Source organism: Gobio gobio (genome assembly GCF_949357685.1).
Source record: "Gobio gobio genome assembly, chromosome: 13".
Classification (NCBI taxonomy): domain Eukaryota; kingdom Metazoa; phylum Chordata; class Actinopteri; order Cypriniformes; family Gobionidae; genus Gobio; species Gobio gobio.
Genome location: NC_137106.1, coordinates 39,890,295 through 39,911,475, shown reverse-complemented (window position 1 = coordinate 39,911,475; position 21,181 = coordinate 39,890,295). Strand labels below are relative to the sequence as shown.

The window sequence follows — 21,181 nt, the reverse complement described above, 5'->3', positions numbered from 1 at the left end:
TTTTATGTAATATAAATATTTCCCTCAATGTCCACTTACTGTAAGTGTTGGTCAGTTTGTATTTTTTTTATTTGGCGTTTGATGACTAGCAGTGACGTACCTCATCTTGCACACTAGCTCGGCAAAGCTGGGCCTCTCACGGGGGATGTAGGCCCAGCAGCGGGTCATGAGGGAGTAGAGGGTTGGCGGGCACCTCTCGGGTTTGGGTAGACGGACGCCCTGCTCCAGCTGGTTTATCACATCCTTGTTCTCCAGCCAGAAGAATGGCTGCTGGCCTCCACTCATGATTTCCCACATGCACACAGCTGAAAGGAGAAGCACAGGAAGCCACTAAGAATCAGGAACTCCTGAATTGCTTTAGATGTTCATTGCAAAACTTTGAGACATTGTGAAAAGTTTGGTTCGTCACAAGAATCAGCATTAAATCAGCAAGAATGACAACAGGAAATGGGAATTTACACCATAATGATGGCTTGAAAAATCCTGATGATTACATTGATTTATTGCCTAATATGATCAAAACGGTGATTCAGCTTTGAAAAGTCTGCATTGCGCTTTGCAAACATGACACAACACGTCGTGCATCTTTAAACGCATTAATCTCACTTAGTCAAGCTTCAAAGTCACTAACCAAACATCCAGACATCACTGGCCGAGGTAAACCGTCTGAAGTTGATGGACTCCGGCGCCATCCATTTGATAGGTAATCGAGTCACGGAGGCTTCAGAGAGAGAACAAAGTGTCATTTGACAGCATTCAGCATAAGAAATGAGAGTGAAACTACTTGTAGTGGTGTGAGTAAGATTAAAACGGAAAGATCTGTGACATCTAGTCAGAACTTGCCTTTGTAATACTCTTCCTCTTCTATGTATCTGGACAAGCCAAAGTCTCCCAGCTTCACACAGTCTGGTTTGGCAACCAGCACGTTTCTCACAGCAATGTCTCTGATGGAAAAACAGTGAACTGAATAACTCGATTATCTATGCACCACTAAAGATGCATGAGATATAGATGATTATCAAAAGGAGATGTGAAAACACTCTTTGAAGGCACGTGTGAGGTGTAAGAATACCTAATTTTGTGTCTTAATACTTCAAAATCAAAAAGTGACATTAAAGACATTTAAAATGTTACAAAGATTTCTCTTTTAAATAAATGTTGTTCTTTTAACTTAAAAAGTTATTTTAAATTTTCGATTCATCAAATCTAAAAAAATAAATAAATCACGCTTTCCACAAACCTCCTCACTCTCTGTTTTACAGCGTCAGCTTCCAAAGTGTGTCCGAAAAGTAAGATAATATAACGTTACTCCTAATATATGTTTGTTTCCTTTGGTTCCTCTTTTCGTGATCGATATATCCCTCTAATCTTGTCATAATTGTAATATGTTCGTTAGTTGGTCGTGCTTGTGCAATCGAGTTGTTCATGAGAACTGTGTTTGTGTTTTTGGGATGTAAGGTATGACTTTTTCACTGAACATTCGACCTGGATTACCATAGTAACACGCATTGCTTTCACTTATTGATGACATCATACCCTCGGCCGGCTGGCACAGCAGATTCCACCATTGTCGTTGCCTGGGTTACGTATGTGTGGGGCGGAGCTATCAAAATAGGGGCGGCTTTGTTCTGGTGATTTGAAATCAACATCGGCTACCAGAAAGCACTTACCCCACCTTTAATAAAAGCCTTTCTGTTCTTTATGAATGTGTTTTTAAAACGATAACCAACAAAGAGCAAATGCACACTAACTAACTAGGTAATAATTATTCATAATAATAGCATAATGTATTTAAGACACAGATGTAACGGCATACCTGTGTACCATGTTAACGCCCTCTAGGTAAGCCAGGGCTTTACTGATCTGCAGGCTGTACAGGATCAGGGTGACATTGGTTAGTTTCTGCTGGTTCTCCGTCAGGTAATTTCCTAGCTGAAGTAAACACAGAAAAAACAGGATTATTTTAAAGTCTGATTAACAATATTGCTCAATGAACAGGGACAGATTGACCCCTTATTGTGACATTGGTAAGAGTGATATAACAGAAAGTGCCTTTAGAAGTCAATATACTTCTAAAAAAAATCCTATTCTAACCAAGTAGATCTCAGCAGCCATTGACTACCATAGTACCCCCCCCCCCCCCCCCCCCTCCCTCAATGGCTGCCAAGAGCTACTTGGATACAAACATTTCTTCAAATATCTTCCTTTGTGTTGAGCAGAACAAAGAAATGTATACAGGTTTGGAACAACATGAGGGTGAGTAAATGATGACAGAATTGTAATTTTTAGGTCCAGTGTTTCCCCTAGAATTTTTTCCAGCTGCGGTGCTGTTACGTGCCGGAGGTTAGCCGCTCGTCGGGGGGTCTGGGGGCATGCACCTCCGGAATTAAAAAAAAAAAACCCTTAAACCATGACTTCTGGCAAGTTTTGTGGATAGAAATAGACATTTTGAACATTAAAATCCAAATTAAGCTTTAAAAGTGACTAGCTTATAGCCTATTTTACTTCAATAACCTGCAGGGATGTGCAGAAAGTTCCTAAGGGGCAAGGGCTCAAATGTAAGAAAGGGGCAATATCTAAAAAAAACAAAAAAAAATACTGGAAAAATTTGGATACTATTTTATGTTTTTGCAAAAAGTCTCATGCTTATCAAGCCTGCATTTATCACAGCCCTGTGATATTGTGAAAGTGTAAGCAGACTACATTTTTGTTTAGTTCTCTGGCCATCGTCAATCTCTCTCTCTCTCTCTCTCCTTTACAGTGTGTAAGTGAATGTCGTGATATTACTGATCATGTGAAGATTTTGCAGTGGCGCTGAAAATCCAGCGGCGGCGCTGCGCCGCTGTGAATACATTGTAGGGGAAACACTGAGGTCAACTATCCCTATCCCTTTCCCCGCCAAACACAGAATTTTCCGGGTTTCCATGTTTTCACTGTTATACACTAGGGGACCCTATTACGCATCTTCTGAATGAGTACAGAATCTCCTGATCAAAACACAGGCGAAGAAGTGGCAAAAAAACAAACGTTCATACCGGTATGTAAACAGATGCATATGTAAAATAAAGTGATCATCAACATTAAACATCATATAAATCAAAACTGCCAAATGTTACTGAATGAAATGTCGACCCAGGACGAGCTATAGGACTGTGAAGCTTTGGGGTGTTGATGGACTCGATCTACTCCATCTGTGTTTTGATCATCGTTCTGAATCCAATCTGGATGTAGTCTTTGACAAAAACGTGATTTTCTCAGCTTTTTGTTCAAAATGTTGCTAGAATAAAACGTTTTGGTTGTTGTTTAAAAGCAGAGGGTCTGCTCTTTCTTTTGATGTATTGCATGCTCAGATATTCATACATCAAAATATTCTATGGGCCATTATATTTTTGTGAAAATGATCAAAAACTTTCAGGATTACTAAAGTCACAGGCAAATGAGTGTTTTTTTCAGGGTTGGAGCTAAACTCTGCAAGACTCTCCAGGATCAACATTCCCCACCCCTGCTTTAATGAGTAATTTTTGATTTAAAAATACTATTGGTGTCAGGGTTCTGTCACTTTGGTCTGGTTTATTCTTAGTTTAGTGACACACCTATCAAGGTTTCGAGTTCGCTGGAGCCATACTCTCTTTCTTCCGCGTGATACGTTGGGTTCTTGACTTAATTTTAAAGAACCCTTTATGCCAAAAAGCTTCTATATAAGAAATAACAACCCAATCTCATGGCAATTTGTGCGTATTTGTTTTTTGCTAAATCGTACATATTTCCCCAATTCGTATGATTTTGTCCGAATGACCTACCTCTTACTCCACCCCTTAACCTACCTGTCACTGCGGTTTAGACTAGAGATGCTCCGATCAGCATTTTTGGGGCCGATCACCGATTACCGATCACCAAGATCATGATCTGCCGATTGCCGATCACTGCCGATCACAGAATGGCAGGGGAATGGCCATCTTTTATCTATAATCTTGCAGAGTTTGCACCATTTGTAGAAATGAAACTAACTCTAAATTAACTGAGTCAAGATCTTGAAGAACCACCAAGTGTTTATTTTAGAAAATGAGATAACTTAAGAATATTGTAGGCCATCTTTCCCAAATAAATGTATATAATAAATGTATATAATTATCTCACCTAAATATTTGATCATGCAGTGCATTTTTGTTTTTAACATAGGTCTAACATTAGTATTGAGGTAAGAAATACTAAAGACATTTAATAAGAAATCAAATGTAAATGAATATTGGTCTTCCCTGAATTAATTAAATTAGATTAATCCTTAAACTTAAGGTTGCAAAAGTTAGTCATTCAAGAGCAGTGAGTGTCATAAAGGTTCATCAAACAACACAAGACAAAGAGAAACTCAGAGACAGCACCAGTTTATTCGACAGCTGTCACTTTAATTAAGAGCGAACACGGATACAGTTACATGCAGTTGCACAAATGTTCACTCGCGAGTCACGACGGGGTTTACGTGCATACTCGTCAAGACGGTAATTTAGTACATACATTTGTGTGTATCTGACCATTTCAGCGCAATTTGCACTCGCAAGCTTTTTGTGAGATGGCCTGTGTGTGTGTGTGTCTCCAGACCGTGCGCGCGAGTGCTGAGCGGTTTGAACACTGGCAAGACACTGGCAAATGATAAACTTTAGAAGGTAAAAGTGGCAAATCCTGTGTCAACTGTGCAGCTCGATTTTAGTGCAGATGCGATGCGCTGATGTGAAGCCATTTGAGCATTTTCAAAAGGGAGAGAGAGAGCGCGCGCAGGCGGTGATTCACGCAAGCTGTTTGTGAACTTACGTCCCACAGAAAGTTTTCAAATGATTGCGTAAGTTATTTAATATAGAAATATGAATTGTACCTCACCTTCAGCATTATAATTATTTTACCCACGCTGGAAAGAGAATGAGACGGTGTCGCTGCATGTCATGCCCTAGCTCTCACGGCAGGTGCAGGTTTTATGTGTCGTCAGCATGCGATGGGTTCATGAGATCTGCCTTTTTGGAGACCGCCGATCAATCATCTCAAAGCGATTATCGACCGATCGAGATCGGTTGCCGATCAATCGGAGCACCCCTAGTTTAGACAAATCGGTCGTATGAATAAGCCACCTCTTACAAATACGTACGATTTGGTCGCGAGATAGCCTTGGAAGAAATGTCTTAAAACATTGCATAATTCTTTCATGTTTAATGGGTTACTTAATTTTTTTCCAGTGATAAAATATGTTTACGAGCTGCTTAATTAAAAAAAAAAAATACTAAAAATGATTCCATAAAATGATCCCATGATGCGTCTGACAGAACCGTTTAACATGTTCTATAAAGAACATTTTCTTCTAGGAGTGCAGAATTTGTCTCCTATTTGAATAAGTTTACATCATTAATTCTGTTATTTTCCTGACTGCTGTGAAACTGAATAAAGGTGACTTGAGAATATTTATTTCTACAGATTTTCCTGTAAACGAGCAAGCCTCTGTCAAGCTTGAAATGAATCTCACCTCTCCATGCTGGTAAAGCTCCATGACAATCCACACAGGATCCTCTTCGATAATTCCTATTAGTCTCACGATGTGCGGATGGTCCAGTTTCTTCATGATCACTGCATGATAACAATGATTTAAGGCTTTTAGTGTTTTATTCAGGCATCAGTTTGATTCTACAGGTGGAGGGTAAAATAAAGCAAAAGGCCCCGTGAAGCCATGGATTACAGTAAATGCACTGGGCTTATTGCTTTTACAAAACAGTTATTCCACATACCTGGAAAGGTTTCAAGAATTAAACAGACACACACACACACACACACACACACACAAATATAGTGCTACTGATAAAAATATTATTCTTCTGCTAAGCAATGTAGTTCTTCAGAAGGGGAATGGTTTCCAAGCAGCACTGCAGTGGCACAGTAATGCTGATGTAATGCGGGCACAGGTAATTTTCAACAGCTTTAAACCAATCATAATCAAAGGCCGGAGCGGTTTTATCATAACTTACAAGCTTCACTCATGAACTTCTCCTTCACATCAGCTGTGCAGTCCTTGCATGTCTTTACAGCCACATTCACTCGCTCCCCTGTCTGGATAAAGACAAGACTCATGAGGTTCCTGTCCAGAAAGCTGAACTTTAATAGGTTTCTAGTGATTTCTACTAAATCCTTGTGATCCGTTCAGCTGTATAATTTGGCCTGTAGGTGTGTGACTGATGCACTAACCTTGCTTTTATAAATCCCATCATGAACCTCACCAAAGAAACCTTCACCCAGAATCCGGCCGAGCACAACGTCGTTCCTTGAGAGGCTGAATTTACATGCTGGGATATAAGGGAATTGAGTTAAAGATTTTCAATTAGATAAATATTAAAAAACATTAATCAATCCCCTAAAATATATTATGGTTCTTACTTGAAACTGGTTTATTTTCTGGTATCTCTGAATAAATATCTGAACCTGTGAAAAAAAAAATTAATGAACGAAAAATTTGTATGTATCTTTTATACAATGTGTACATATAGGCAGTATATATATATATATATATATTTATATATTGATTTACATACTTCTGCTTTCCATGTCAGATCTGGTATTTTCCATACTGCTTTGCAATAGAAAATTAGACATAATCAATGAGACAGAATCAGCAATACAAATAACAAATATAAATCAAATAAATAAAAAGGGTATATATTATTTTCCTCACTGTATATATATATATATATATATATATATATATATATATATATATATATATATATATATATATATATATATATATATATATATATATATATACATACATACATACATACATACATACACACACACACACACACACGGCGGTTTTTGTGAAATGTGGAGACATTCCATAGGTGTAATGCTTTTTATACCGTAAACTGCAGTTTACTTTCTGTGAAAAAAACCTCATTCTGTATGATTTATAAGCCTTTTGAAAAGTGAGGACATGGGTAACATCCTCAAATTTCACCCTCTTTTTGTAATACCTATGTCATACCCATGTCATTATACACATTTGTGTCCTGATATTTCACAAAAACATGCCCCCACACACACACACACACACACACATATACAGTATATAAATATATTTTATCTTATATGTTTTACATACTGATTTGCCATACGGATCAATCAGACAGAATCATATATATATAGAAAAAGCCAAACATCATTGCTCACCTGCAGGGTAAAGGAGGTAGAGAGATTCTAGTATCTCTGTCTGGTAAACACAAATGGTAGTTTGTTATTCGTATTGTGGCAAACACAGCGTACACTATGTGGTTTCTATACTAGCGATGGTAAAGAACTGATGAGTTGAGTCAAAAACTAGAGGAACTACTAACATTGTTTTCATCAGTGGATACTAATTTAAGATAGATGTTGGTTTCGTTACCTGGTAACATGAAATAATAAAATGCACCTTTATTGGGCCGCACTATTAAAGTTGCCTCGTTTCCGTGCTCCAAACGACAGTAGCCATCGATTAAATCCACCATGTTCTCTGCGATGGCCAGAGAGGCTGTGCTGATGGACAAAGGCTGAAAAAGACAAAACCCAAAGGTGAAATCTTTTCATATGCATTATTTAAATCTTCATAAGAAAATCAAGGAAGGTAAACTGATCAATCAAGCCTTCATTTCAGCAAATACGTTCAGACACGTGTAGATGCATTTACCTGCTTAGCTCCTTCTATAGATATATGTAGCAGTGTATTTCCGTCATTCTCAAGGGTGTATTTAATACTTCGAATTTGAGCAAATGTGGCTAGACAGACCGGCTAATGAGGACACAAAGAAAGCTGTTAATATACATTAAAACCATAAAATACTTCCATTATGTGAAATAAAAAAGAAAAACCCTTAAACGTATTTTATTTCAGCTAAAACTTCAGCCAAGGCAGCATTTCTCATTTTGATTTAGTTAAATTTGATGTACTAAAATACTAACAAAATAAACTAACACTGAAACTGAAATAAACCTTAATAAAAATGACATCCTATTATAAGTATCACTGGCCCACCGGTGGGCCCACAGCCATTGCATTTTTAAAACATTTAAAACATGTTTTTCAAAATAACACAGAGGAGTAGTAATTTACCAATTTGCAACAAGACTTTTTTTATTATAAAGAAAATAATTATAGATTCTCCATATGTGATGTGGCGGCGAGCTATAAAACACATACATGTTCATTTAATGTGTTTATTAGAGGTTGAATTCATATCCAATTCTGCAAAACTTCCCATACTACTTTTGAATAGGATGTCTACTTCATTGTATGAAAATTATGGAAATATATGGTTCAGATCACTCAAACCATATACATTGGTTGTCATCTAGTGAAAAAAATTGGTTACTGTGCCCAAACAAAATCTGACTGAAAGCGAATTTTTTGAGATATCAACCTAAAATTTGGAACACAACTTGTTTAGATTATTGGCTTTGATTTTCTTGCAGTTTTAGACATTTTCATAAAAAAACTTTTATAACTTTTTTTCTATTTCACTTACATAATTTATTACATAATGTCTTCTAAAACAAGACCAGCCTTATGTCTATATTCCAAAGCATTCTTGAATTACATCCATTTAAGTTTGGATTTGTGAAAAACACACAACGTTTCTAAAACTTTAACTAAAATGACAATAAAGACAGAGACATTTTAAATAAAAATGAATTCAAAATATGTATACAACTATAACAGTATCTCAACGATAAAATAACACTGGAACATAATCAAAAACAGATAATAATATATAAACATACTATAAATGTGTATTTGGAGCACTCTATATCACACCAATGATTATGAGGCTACATTTTTTCCACTGTGGTCGGATGACAAATAGAAGCAGTTCTTATCGCTTTGGTGGGCGAGTGCTGCGTTTTAGAGTAAAGGCTAAGCGGTGGGATTGACGTGTTAGGGGATGTTCTTACCACAGAGTTTTTATCTGTGCGTTGCCGAATACCTTTGGGTCCGATGACCAGATCCACAGAAACGCTCCATCCTTGCTGCAGAAGAATCAGACATTTGCAGCATTTACGGAATCACAGTTACAGCTTGATCTACATTGGTCTCTTAAAGAATACTCAAATTAATGTCATCATGCTTGCATTAGATAACAAAATGTCAAAGCGACATGTTATCTAAGCTACAGAAAGATAACACAAGCACATTTTTTAAGTAAAAAATGTTGCATGCTAAAAAATATTTTATAGGTAATAAAAAAATATCAGTGTATATGTATATGTGTTGCTGAAAATATCTGAATTCATAGCCATTGCAAAAGTGACGTTTTTGCAGCATTCGACTGCAAAAACATTTCCTTCGAGATTGTTATCTAATGCAATAACATTCACACTTCGGACTGTTTTCATCCATCCAACCACAACTAGTTCTCATGTTATTTTATAGAGTAAATCGCACACATCAACCATTATTAACATGGCTGTAATTAACAACTTACCACCAGCTCACAAGGAAAAACCTCTTCATCAAAATTGGAAAAGACAGATAATGTCTCAAAGAACTTCATGATGCATTGCTCCTCCTTCAGCAAGGCAAACTGCTGGAACGTTTGCTGGATCAGTTTTCTCAGGTGCTTTGGCTGTTTCCCACCAGACATACGTGAACAACATTTTATCATTATTAATCAAAAATCACAAACTGTTAGTGAGTACTGGATGCCTTATTCTCAAAGAGGACAAGAAAATGTTTTTACCTTCATACTGCTGATTAATTCTTGAGGAAAGAACAACTGCAGGCCGACATCTTTCCTGACAGGAGCAGAAATGCCATCAATGCATGCACTGTGTGTATTCTTGTGTAAAACTATCTAACAGCACAAGACAAACTACTTACTCCAGCAGTTCAAAGTTAGATTTTTTCTCCAGGCCGCTGGCATTCATGTCTTTATAAAACCTCCTGTTAGAATTGAAGAAAAATTGAAGGGATCACCATTATTATAAAGTGGGTTTCATCTTGTTATATTATCAATTAAGATATTTTTTTAAAACTTGTTTTCGTGTAAAGTACTTGGTTCTTATTGTAATTTTTTTTAGTGTAAAGAACTTTAAGCTGCATTTCTTGTATGAAAGGTGTAATACAAAAAGTTTATATTAATTTCTGATTATTTTTAATTTTTTTCAGTTAATCCCTACCAACATTGTTAAAAGGGTCATATTATCCCCTTTTTCAAAGTCTACTAGAATAGGTTTTCATGCTTTAATGTAAAAAAAAAACAATTTTTTAACGTTTCAAATTGTTGCAGCACCTCACTTCCCCTCCTTCCAAAAGGCCTAATGTACTCTGATTGGTCGGCTGGACCAGTGAGCTGTGATTGGTCAACCGTTTCGAGCGTGTTTGGGACCCTTACCATAACCGTGAGTTTCAATATGCTACTAACTAATTCAACCAGGCCTCGCCTCTTTATTCTGCGTATGCCTTTGGCGGGAATTATTTAAATGAGGAATATTGTGATGTGTTCGTTCCCAGAAGAAAACTCAAAATTCGAGGCATTTTAGGGAGTTCAAAAACAGTGCGCACTGATATGAATGACTCCCTTCGGAGTGATTTTGTGCTTTGTAACTTTGCAGAGCATTACACACTAAAGAAAGTTGAAAATATACAAAAGCAAGATGGTCCTCTTTAACATGTTCAACTTACCTGATCTCCAGACAGCCCAGCTGCAGTGCCATCCCATCACTAACTCTCCTAGCAATGTGCTGCATGTAGTCACTGCGAACCTGCGGAATGACAACAATCACACACCTTTATTCGCCTTTTTTAGATGTGCAAACCACCCTCACACAAACATCAGAAATCCATGATGCTTCAGTGCTAATGGTGTGACTAGTGTTTCCTAAATAGGATATGGGGTGGTAATTTTGAAGAAACACTCCCTGTGTGACAGGTACCGACCTGCTGGTAGAAGTAGAGCATTGTAGTTTTGTCTTCTTTTAACTTCTCCAGGAAATCAGGAGGAATGTAACGGATCTTCAAATCATATCTGATCATGACAGAAGAACAAAAACAGGGTTAGTAACATATTTATACAGAACTCATTTCCAGAACTGTAAGACTATACTGAGGGATTAGGCAAGAGCTCAAATGCATGAATTACCATTGAAAAGTAAGATAAAAAAAATAATAATTATACTTTTATTCAACAAATTAACAGTAAAAACATGTATAATGCTACAAAAGATTTCCATTGAAAATAAATGCTGTTCATCAAAAGAATCCTGAAAAAAATGTCCACAAAAATATGAAGCAGCACAACTGTTTTCAACATTGATAATAATCAGAAATGTTTCTTGAGCAGCAGATCCTCATATTAGAATGATTTCAGAAGGATCATGTGACACTGAAGTAATGATTCATTTTACTAATGCTGACTGTATTAAGAGATGTGTAATAATGAGATGTGTATGAAATGTGTCAAAATATTGTTACTAAATGAACATTTAGCTATTTCATCAGGAATACATTAAATTTTAAAATACATTCAAATAGAAAACGGTTATATCAAATTGTATTATCATTTCATAATATGACTGTTTCTACTGTGTTTTTGATCAATTGTAAATAAATGCAGCCTTGGTGAGCAGAAGAGACTTTGTTCAAAAACATTAAAACATCTTACCAAACTTTTTAACAGTAGTACTAGTGTTTAACATATTTAGATTGAAAGTATATTAAAATGGCCAAAACATATATCGGGAAACCTAATAACTAAAACTTAACAAAAATATATTATTTATATTTATTTTAAAATAAAAATTTGGTAACACATTATTTTAAGGTGACAGTCACACATTATTACATGTACTCACTATAGTAATGACAGTAAATTATGCATAATTATAAAACCTAAACCAAACCCTAACCGTAACTCTATAGTAAGTACATGTAATTAATTAATTCATTTAATAATTAATTATTACTCGGTACTTATTTGAGCAAGTACAAGTCACATTCAAATAAAGGGTTACACTTGATTTTAAGTAGGGCTGTTGAATGAATATTCGTTCGGTGGGTTGGTTGGTATTCGATTGAAAATTTTGGGATTTAAATTTTTTTTTTTAGGGGTGCACAACTGGCATTTTGAAAACATCATTCGCGCTTGAATATGTTTACAATATAAAATCTGGCGAAATACAATACTCTTTTTTAAAATTACCTTATAGTCTAGCCGTTTTTAATAGGATGGACAGTTGAATAGGAACCCAACCTTGTTATACTTAAATATATTTGCTTCTTCTAAGCCTAAGTGTTCCCTGCAATGGAGTATATTCTCTGTTTAGAGTGCACAACTGCATGAGCTTATATGGAAGCAGCGCATGCCTGAGCATGTATTTTGGGTTAAGCTGCGTTGGTTTGACATTGTGGAAAATAGAATAATAGAATCAAAATGTATTAGCCTTTTTACCCGTTAGGGACGTGACGCTGAGAAAACCGTCACATTACAGTGCTTGTGCACTGTGTGGCCGTGAACGAATAACAGTGTGGCCGTGCGCATTTACTTTTGGTTTTAAATTCGGGGGCAGATTGCTTAAATGGTGGGCTCATTGGTCTATTTTTCTTCATGAAAAACACAACAAAACAGTACAATGACAAACTCCCTTAAATTGGCGCTATTACATTTCGCTTTGAAACCAAATCTTCCGCGATCATTCAGCTCCTCACTCTCGAATGAAATCTGACCCCTGCTGCTGATGTGCTGCGACTCTCGTTCGGCTTTTACTCTGTATTGGGCAGGCACGTTCATTTTTTATTTGCAGTGTCTGTTCTCTAACTGAACTAAATTGTTTTATTACTATAAACAAGTCAAAACGATGGTGGGGGCTGTGCCGCGTGGGCAAGTGATGTAACCGGTATTATGCATGACACCGATAACACCTCGCCTATTACCCGTTATTATCAATCTAAATGAATCGAATGCGAAATATTGGAGCTTGTTACTGGGACATAACAGACTTGTGTGTTTTGTATCACTAGTGCAGTGTCCGTTCTCGGAGCATATAAGCCCTGCCCGCGTGAGGCGCGCCGCTTCTCCAGATTCCTGCCTTTATTAGAGAGAATAATATGTTCAGCCCCCCCGCCCCCCCCCCCCCCCCCCCCCCCCCCCCCCCGAATATTCGGTGTTGATTACTACCGAAGCTTCGAAGCTCAAAAAATGGTATTCGGACCAGCCCTAATTTTAAGATGTCTTTGTTACAGTGTAATTATATATTTAAGTACTGAGTAATATTAATGAACTACATGTAATTACTATACACTCAAAAAAATTATTTATGATGCTGTTCACTTTATTTAAGCAATTCATCTTGATTTAACACCATTATTTTAGGTTTCTGGTTCAAATGTAATTGATTCATGTTAAACTGACTTAAAACCATTACTCTTTGACATAACTTGATGTTTTCATTTTGAAATGTCAAGTAACCCAAAGAAATAAGACTTTCACTTCCCATCATGCTTTGCAAAATGTCTGAATTCGGAGACTAAATGTTTAAATAAAGTGCAATTTGATGCATTTTTAACAAGATGAGAAAATTGAGAGACTTTTTAATGCTTAATGTTTTATGTTGGTATTTAAAAGTTTGTGTTATGTTAGTGTTTTTGGAGGTTACCATTGTGATGAAGTGTAGAGCATGTGCTTGGGGTGAGGACCTACTAATTACTATTATTTATTAATAATATAAAAACTACTCTGGGCATGCCATGGATGTAACAAAACCATCTTCTGGCTAGCCATAAAATCTTGTAAAAGGTTATGTAAATACTCTCAAAAGCTATTTTTTGAATTCATGTAATTAAATCATGGAAAGGATTTCCATGTGATTAAATGGATTTCTTTCAGCATTAAGTACTTTTGTTAGGCTAACCTAAATAAATTAGTTGGTCCAAAAATTGCAAATTAGTTGGGCTGACACAATTAAAGTCCCTGTAAAGGCAATTCTGAGATTTTTTTCTAAACACATTATAAATGTTAGAAATGTATTGCTGAAACAAATTACAAAGACTGTGAACTATGTAGTACTGAATTCAGAAGTTAGACCGTTAAACAGTTTTTCACCGTTGCTGTGTTCAGGATTTTCTGGGCGGGGCTAAAACGGTGGCTCGATGAGCCTGGCTCCTCCCCTAACACGATCATAACTAGAGCACATTCGCATCAGTTTGCCCGCTCGATCGCGAGTCACTGTCAGTACTGTTAGTTACTATAGTCTACAACTTACAAAACAGCTTACAAAACAAACACGATGATCAAGAAAAGGTGGATTAATTTTGTGAACAGCCATCTTGATGGAGAGCTGAGGAACACCACCGACGCCTGCCTCTGAGTCTGCAGTGCCAATACACCGGATCGTTTTACAAACTTTCACCGGAGACAACTAGGATTCACTGATAATCCGCTGCAGAACCGACTATCACCCGCCCTGGCCTTAGGGCCCTATCTTGCACCCAGCGCAATTGACTTTGTACACCGACGCATGTGTCATTCCTATTTTGCACCCGCGCAAAGCGCGCTTTTCCCTCCACAGAAGCACGTCGCTAAACTAGTGAATGAACTTGCGCTACCTGGGCGGTTCAGCGCAAAAAAGGAGGCGTGTTCCGGCGCAAATAATCCCTGGTGCTATTTTGCTGTTCCATTAAACAATTGCGCCACTGACCAGAAAAAAACCTAGTCTAAAGTCAGTGGCGCGTTGCACGTTGTTCATTATGCTATTTTAAGGGCGCATGCTTGACCATAATGTATAGCGTGCACAACGCGCATACACTTTGCTCATGTAATCTACACAGATGCAACAGTTATTTTTGCAAATCATAAATTGTTACACTAAAAAATATTAACACATGAGATGACGGAAATCATTGTGGTGTGCCACGAAGATGTGAAAAAATAGGCATAAATCTAGCTTACAAATTATTCAGGCTAATTGTATTTCTAATAATTAAGGAGACCTGTTTGCCCAATAGTGGCAACTTCTGGCAAGACATATATGTATATAAGGACATCTAACAAATTGGTTTGTCCGTCAAGAACCAGGAAAAAAAATCGGTGAGGGTGGACGCAGCGATGTCCTCTGCTGGCGTCAGGTCCTGAGTAGAGGCAGATCCACCTCCCGTTACACGGCGTGCCCGATTGATGCTGGCAAGCTTGGACTTTCCCCGTCTTCTGATGTCATTGTAGCGCTTGCGGCACTGGTGCGACGTCCTGGGGATGCCAGCTGATGAAACAATTGTGGCTATTTCCTCCCACGCCTGTTTAACCGACGCTATTTTGGGTGGGTTTCTCCCATCCCCATACAACACAACTTCTCTGTCTTTCACTGCTCTTACAAGCACATCAGTCTCCTCGGCTGTGAACCGCTCCTGGCGTGCGCCTGGTAAATACGCCATAATAATAGCAATCCATTATGGAACTTGCGCACCTGCTTTTACAGGGAATGTTGGATGACGCTCTGATTGGTTTATTCACGTTACGCCCAAACCACACCTTTGAATAATGAAGCTACTTCAGACCAACCCATTTTAGATTTGCACCGGGCGCAAGAGCCATTTATCCCGCCGGGAAAATAGCAGCAGCGCCGAGACCCGCCCACAAAGTTACTTGCGCTTCGCGCTTTGACACTTGCGTTTCAGATCGTTAAAATAGGGCCCTTAGTCCTCCAGTCGCGCCGACATCTGGTGCGTCGTGACCATAGACGGGAGTGTTGTCTTGTGTGCCACGGCAGCTTTCCCGCGAGTGGCCGTGGTTTCGGCGCAGACAGCGGACACACCCCCAGCGTTTGAGAGCAGAGAATGCTGCTCATTTTTTCAAGTTTTGATAAGCTATTTTATGTACTTGGCGGATTTTTTAATGATTCAAATTTGGCTGTGTGGTTAATAACACATTTATCTGTGGTGTGAGAAACTCAGAACACATGTTTAGATTTGACTTTACAAGGACTTTAAAACCATAGTAAATAAGTTGAATCAACCTTAATAAATTAAGTTGACCCAACGTAATTACATCAAATTGGAATAACAGAATTGCATAACGCTGAAATAAAGCAAGTTAATCATGTGGAAATACTTTCCATGATTTTTTTATGTTCATTCAAAGAGTTATTTTTTTGAGTGTATGGTTATGGTAGGATTAGGGTTTGGTTGAGGGTTAGTAACATGTAATTATGCATAATTTACTGTTATAACTATGTCAAGTAAGTTATGTAACATATGAAACAAGGACACCAAAGTGTTACCAAATAAAGTGTTACCAAATAAAGTGTGACCAAATCTTTTTTTGGGCCATTTTTTTAAAATATATATATATTTTTTTATATATTTTTTTGCTTTATGGGACACGCACATAAACAGACACCCACACACAGACATACACAAAGACACACACACCTCCACTCCGCCTCAACATGCTGTTGTTCATATTTTTGCTCCACTTCTGCTATGGTGAGGTTTGGGTGCAGCCAGTGAACCTCGTCTGATTTGAGGTGTTTGAGCAACAGACCGTAACATTCTAAGAACATGATGCTGGGACCAAGTCGTCCGCTGTCCAGGATGGACTTAATAATTCTCTGCAGAACGAAATCATACGTTGAGTGAAATCATACTAATTCAAATATAAGATTCAACATTATTTTCATGACAATTATAAGTCAAATAAAATGAATGTCATAATGAATGTGATCCCTCATTGTGACAACAGAAAGTTTTCATATTCATAAAGCTTCATATTGCATTAATCATTAACGTGTAAAAATGCACTTTCATCTTCTCACCCTGATATTCCAGGAACTTTCACATTTGACCAGTTTGAAGTTCTTGCCCAGGTTGGCGCTATTGCTTATGAAGCACACTTTGAGGATTTTCACCGCCCCCCTGCAGTTGTTCCCCGTCTCGGCGGACGCCTGCGGTGAACTGGGAGGAGGCGGTTTCCATGACAACGTACTAGTGTCACCCGACATCGCTACACAGACTCAACTGATTATCAGCTCTGTGGAGAGAAATAATACATTCAAGCTCAGGCACGAATATGATGCAGCCGAAGGAAATCAATGAGCGACAAAAGAACATGAAGAATTGTGAATTCTAGAGATGAATACTTGTGTTCTTAGCTTTATGTCCTGATATTTGCCAGTCATTTGAGGTTTAGTTGTAGGTTGCTTTGTTAATCAAAGTCAGAGATTAGTTTTTATTTTAGTTTTTTTACACCTGGAAATATAAAAAAATGGGGATTTGAAAACAAAGAAAAGTTATTAAATCTAATTATTATTATTAATAATTATAATACTTCAATCCTACATAGAAAAAGCAATTAGAAAAAAAGATTAATGATAATATAAATAATAATAATATAGGATAGATTATTATTATTAGTCAGTTGAAAATAAAAAATTTGAATTAAAAAAATGCTAGTTATTAGAATAATATAAATCCTAGAAATATCTGATAAGCTTACCTCTTAAAAACAGTTTAAATATATTTTACGTAGAACATTGACAAATAAAAGTTATGACGTGAAATTAACAAGCTATAATAATAATATTAATAATAATAATACTTTAACCATAACTCTAGGTCAAGCTGTTTTTAAAATGTATGAAAATAATAATACAAATAATAATGTGAAATGAATTATTACAAATGAATTGTTAGTAATAATTACTAATATAAATATACTAATACTAATAAATTACTAATAATGAATTATTATTCTGCTGAGCATTAAAAATTATAATTATTATAATGATTTAAATGTTAGAACCAACTGACTGTAAGCTTAAAGGTCTTAAAAACAGCATACATGTAGTTTTATTTGAAACGTTAAGCATTTAGTAATATATTTAATCTATTCGAAAATAATATTTTGACACATTTCATACACATCTCATTATTTCACATCTCTTATTACAGTCAGCAGTAGTAAAAGGACATGACGTTTTTGACTAAACACACTATATTTCAACATGTCAGCACACGAGAGACCAATGCAACATTTCCTACCTGTACGTGCTCCATGTCTTTGATGTATGAATGGGTTTACTCCTGTGTTACCATATGATGCCTGAGTCACAGGACAGACAACATGACAAGTTTTAAAAAAATGACAAGATGTCAAGCAGCAGCAACGGCCTCTATCTCATAGAAAAAAAATAGGAAGTGAAATGTAGTATGGTTAAGCTTCGCTAAGAGTCTTCTACTAGAAGATGAGCGGCAATCCTGAAAAACTTTGATTTCTAAACACAAACTCTACCATATTTCTCTTAAACTCATCAAAATCATCCACCGCAACTCTGGTTTCCTGTCATGTGGTATTGAGAGATGTTACAATATGTGTTTGGAAATTGTGAAGGTGTTAAAGATTCACACGTTTGCCTTTGTCAAGGAAATAAGTGCTTCATATGAAACAGAGGTAGAGAGCGATGTAGGAAGTTAAGTAACTGTCCCTGAGCATTATTTTTCTATCAAACTACATTTAGTTTGAATCAAATGGCAAAATATTGTGACCATTTTTTAAGACATCAGCTTAAATATTCAAGAATCAAAATGACAACAAACATCCCACAACATCCATACACACGCACTTCACAAAGTTTCGTATTTTTGACGAACATTAAAATAGATTCTCATTCTGAACATGGAAACATCTAATAAAGTTTATAACACATCAGCACCTACTGCACTTCCTTCTTAATATTACACAGTGACTTCAAGGTTTGAAACTGTCATAATCTCTAATTCAAATATGAAACTGCGTAACAGACCTGAGAATGAGCTATTGTTCAGTCCAGCTTTCTTTCACTCTCTCTCTCGCTCTCTCTCTCTCTCTTTCACTCTCTCTCGTCTGGTGTTTGTTTAATTCATATGAATCCAAACTCAGAGAGAGTGAGCTTAACTCCTGACGTGTTTGTTTTGGACACACCCCACGCGTGCCACTGACTTCCTCGAACTACATGCCAGTTCACCACACACACACACACATACACACACACATTAGTTTTTCATGTTTTATGGGGACTTTCAATGGACATAGACCCATCAAACAAAAAAACTTTTTTTTTTTAAACATTTTTTACTATTTGTGAGGACTTTTCATAGACATAGGTTTCCATACAAAGATAACATTTGCTATAACATACACAGAAACATGGTGCCATTATTAGATATGTAGCAAAACATTTTACCCTGGTAAAAAAAAAGCTGTTCTCTTCAGAAAAAGTAGTTTCTTTGACTGAAATCATGAAACTTTTCTTGAATTAATTTAATTGAGTAATACATACATACATACATACATACATGCATACATGCATGCATGCATAAACTCTTGATGTCTTGCATAAAATGAATGATTTATTCCTAAAGATAATATAATTACTTTGGATATTGAAATGTTCTCAGAACTGTGCGCTGACTTTTTATGGGCAGTTATGAAAGCAGCCACAGTACTTTCGGCTACGAGTGAAACGCAGGGTGGCGACCTGAAATGAGCTTTTCCCCCGCCAAACGTGAGCCCATCTCCGGCACAAGAATCAGCATTGTTATGGTGGAAACAGGACAACAGAGACCAGTTGATTACACTTGAATTACTTTTAACTGTGTAATTTCCTACTTCTAAAATGTTTATTAAAGTGGGGGGCTGTCTAATGCCATTTCATGGATTGTGACTTATTTACACTGTTAAATAGTTGGATTCTAATGGACATAATTGTAAAAAAATTAGCTGGACATATGACAGTATTTCTGTGCCAAATACACTCCTTCCAGATTCGAACAAGTTTCGGAAAGATTTTTTTTTTGATTTTTTGAGTATGGCCATGTATTAGGTCAAAATGGGTGGAATTCCTTGTATGGGCACTTCTCCCGGATGAGCATGTGCGAGAGCGTGCCCATCAACGAGCTTCGTTCGGGTTACAGAAGCCGTGGGCAGAGCTGTCATTTTGTTTTTAGACCACAAATCAACAATGTCACTATAGAAGTGTGTTTCTGGTTGTGAGGGAAAGATAACCTTGTTCAGATTCCCAAAGAACCCAGCATTAAGGAAACAGTGGATGCAGTTTGTTTTCCCGTGGCATATAATGAAAACAACACGAATCGTGAATCGAAAATTATCCAGGGAGGGATAATGCCACGAATGTGTTGTGTGTGCGTGTGTTTGTCATAGGTGAGAGTGTGTGTGTGTGTGTGTGTCTATTGAGCTCCGCCCACTGCACTCCTCTATGAGTTCTGCTTTTCGGAAAGAGACGGTACAGCATATCTGTCTTTTATCAGGGTTACTGCAAGTTTCACCAAGTCAAATTTAAGACTTCTTAAGAAAGACCTATAAGACCTATATCACGCAATTAAAAAAATAAATAAATTACTTTTATTAAAATTACTTTTAGTAAAATTTTGTGGTGGTCATTTCCAGAAATGTGCATGTTTTTTTCCTCCATAATTAGGATGCCACATTTACCATATTATTATAACTTAGATGCACAATAGTCACGCATGACGATAAAACAAACAAAATGCACAATCTCTTTTGGTATCTTACAAAAAAGGCTGGTCCAGTGGTGTGCTATCTAGCTTTAATAACATGATCGCTTAGGGTGGGAAATATGACCAAAATCTTACAAGTAAACCACAGCAATAAGCAATCGTTTAATATAAGTAAAAAGTTCACAAGTAATTAGGTAATCAAGTAAACGGTCAGTAATAAAATCAGAACTTATAAACAAATGACAATAGGACAAATAAATACAACATAAAGATACAGATACAAACAGTGCTTTAAGTTTAGGTACTACTACTACTTTAGGTAGTTTGTTTTTCCCCTGTTGTTGTTTGTTTAACATTAACACACAGACATGAGCGGGTATAGGCTAGGCTATATTAGCTTGCTTTCACTTTAAGACCTACAGTAATGTGCAGATCCAATACTGACACACGTCCCAAACTTTTTTACACACAACATAACCGCCAGTATGTACATAGGCATAATAATGTGTGTGTTTGATCATTCAAGGGCGATAAGCCTAAATAGACACATTCGGTATACTCAACAAACACGTGCACAAAATCCACAGCCAGTCTGACATCGGTCCGTGTGTCAGTTTGTGGTTTACATAGCTTTAATGAACTCCTTTTTAGTGCACAATCGCTTTGCCGGTCCTT

The 21,181-nt window shown here is 36.9% G+C and overlaps 1 protein-coding gene across 2 annotated transcripts in view; it reads right to left on the bottom strand.

Annotated features, from left to right (window-relative positions):
• Nucleotides 1-18,979, bottom strand: part of ptk2ba (protein tyrosine kinase 2 beta, a) — a 45,266-nt gene extending 26,287 nt beyond the window's left edge. The window contains exons 1-22 of one of the 2 annotated variants that reach the window (XR_013817706.1): nucleotides 18,793-18,942; nucleotides 18,032-18,092; nucleotides 16,807-17,021; nucleotides 16,424-16,602; nucleotides 10,943-11,030; nucleotides 10,688-10,767; nucleotides 9,884-9,946; nucleotides 9,744-9,798; nucleotides 9,489-9,629; nucleotides 8,959-9,033; nucleotides 7,697-7,798; nucleotides 7,442-7,559; nucleotides 7,201-7,240; nucleotides 6,564-6,598; nucleotides 6,409-6,453; nucleotides 6,220-6,317; nucleotides 6,003-6,084; nucleotides 5,507-5,607; nucleotides 1,817-1,932; nucleotides 844-944; nucleotides 632-721; nucleotides 101-305 (exon numbers count right to left, since the gene is read on the bottom strand). Coding sequence is in view for 1 of the 2 variants with exons in the window: in XM_079832347.1 (XP_079688473.1) it covers nucleotides 101-305; nucleotides 632-721; nucleotides 844-944; nucleotides 1,817-1,932; nucleotides 5,507-5,607; nucleotides 6,003-6,084; nucleotides 6,220-6,317; nucleotides 6,409-6,453; nucleotides 6,564-6,598; nucleotides 7,201-7,240; nucleotides 7,442-7,559; nucleotides 7,697-7,798; nucleotides 8,959-9,033; nucleotides 9,489-9,629; nucleotides 9,744-9,798; nucleotides 9,884-9,946; nucleotides 10,688-10,767; nucleotides 10,943-11,030; nucleotides 16,424-16,602; nucleotides 16,807-16,992 (2,000 nt within the window). In the remaining variant the exon portion in view is untranslated. Of the gene's footprint in view, nucleotides 1-100; nucleotides 306-631; nucleotides 722-843; nucleotides 945-1,816; nucleotides 1,933-5,506; nucleotides 5,608-6,002; nucleotides 6,085-6,219; nucleotides 6,318-6,408; nucleotides 6,454-6,563; nucleotides 6,599-7,200; nucleotides 7,241-7,441; nucleotides 7,560-7,696; nucleotides 7,799-8,958; nucleotides 9,034-9,488; nucleotides 9,630-9,743; nucleotides 9,799-9,883; nucleotides 9,947-10,687; nucleotides 10,768-10,942; nucleotides 11,031-16,423; nucleotides 16,603-16,806; nucleotides 17,022-18,031; nucleotides 18,093-18,792 lie in introns of both variants that reach the window. The other variant, XM_079832347.1, reaches the window with a different exon arrangement.
• Nucleotides 18,980-21,181: the final 2,202 nt, after the last annotated feature.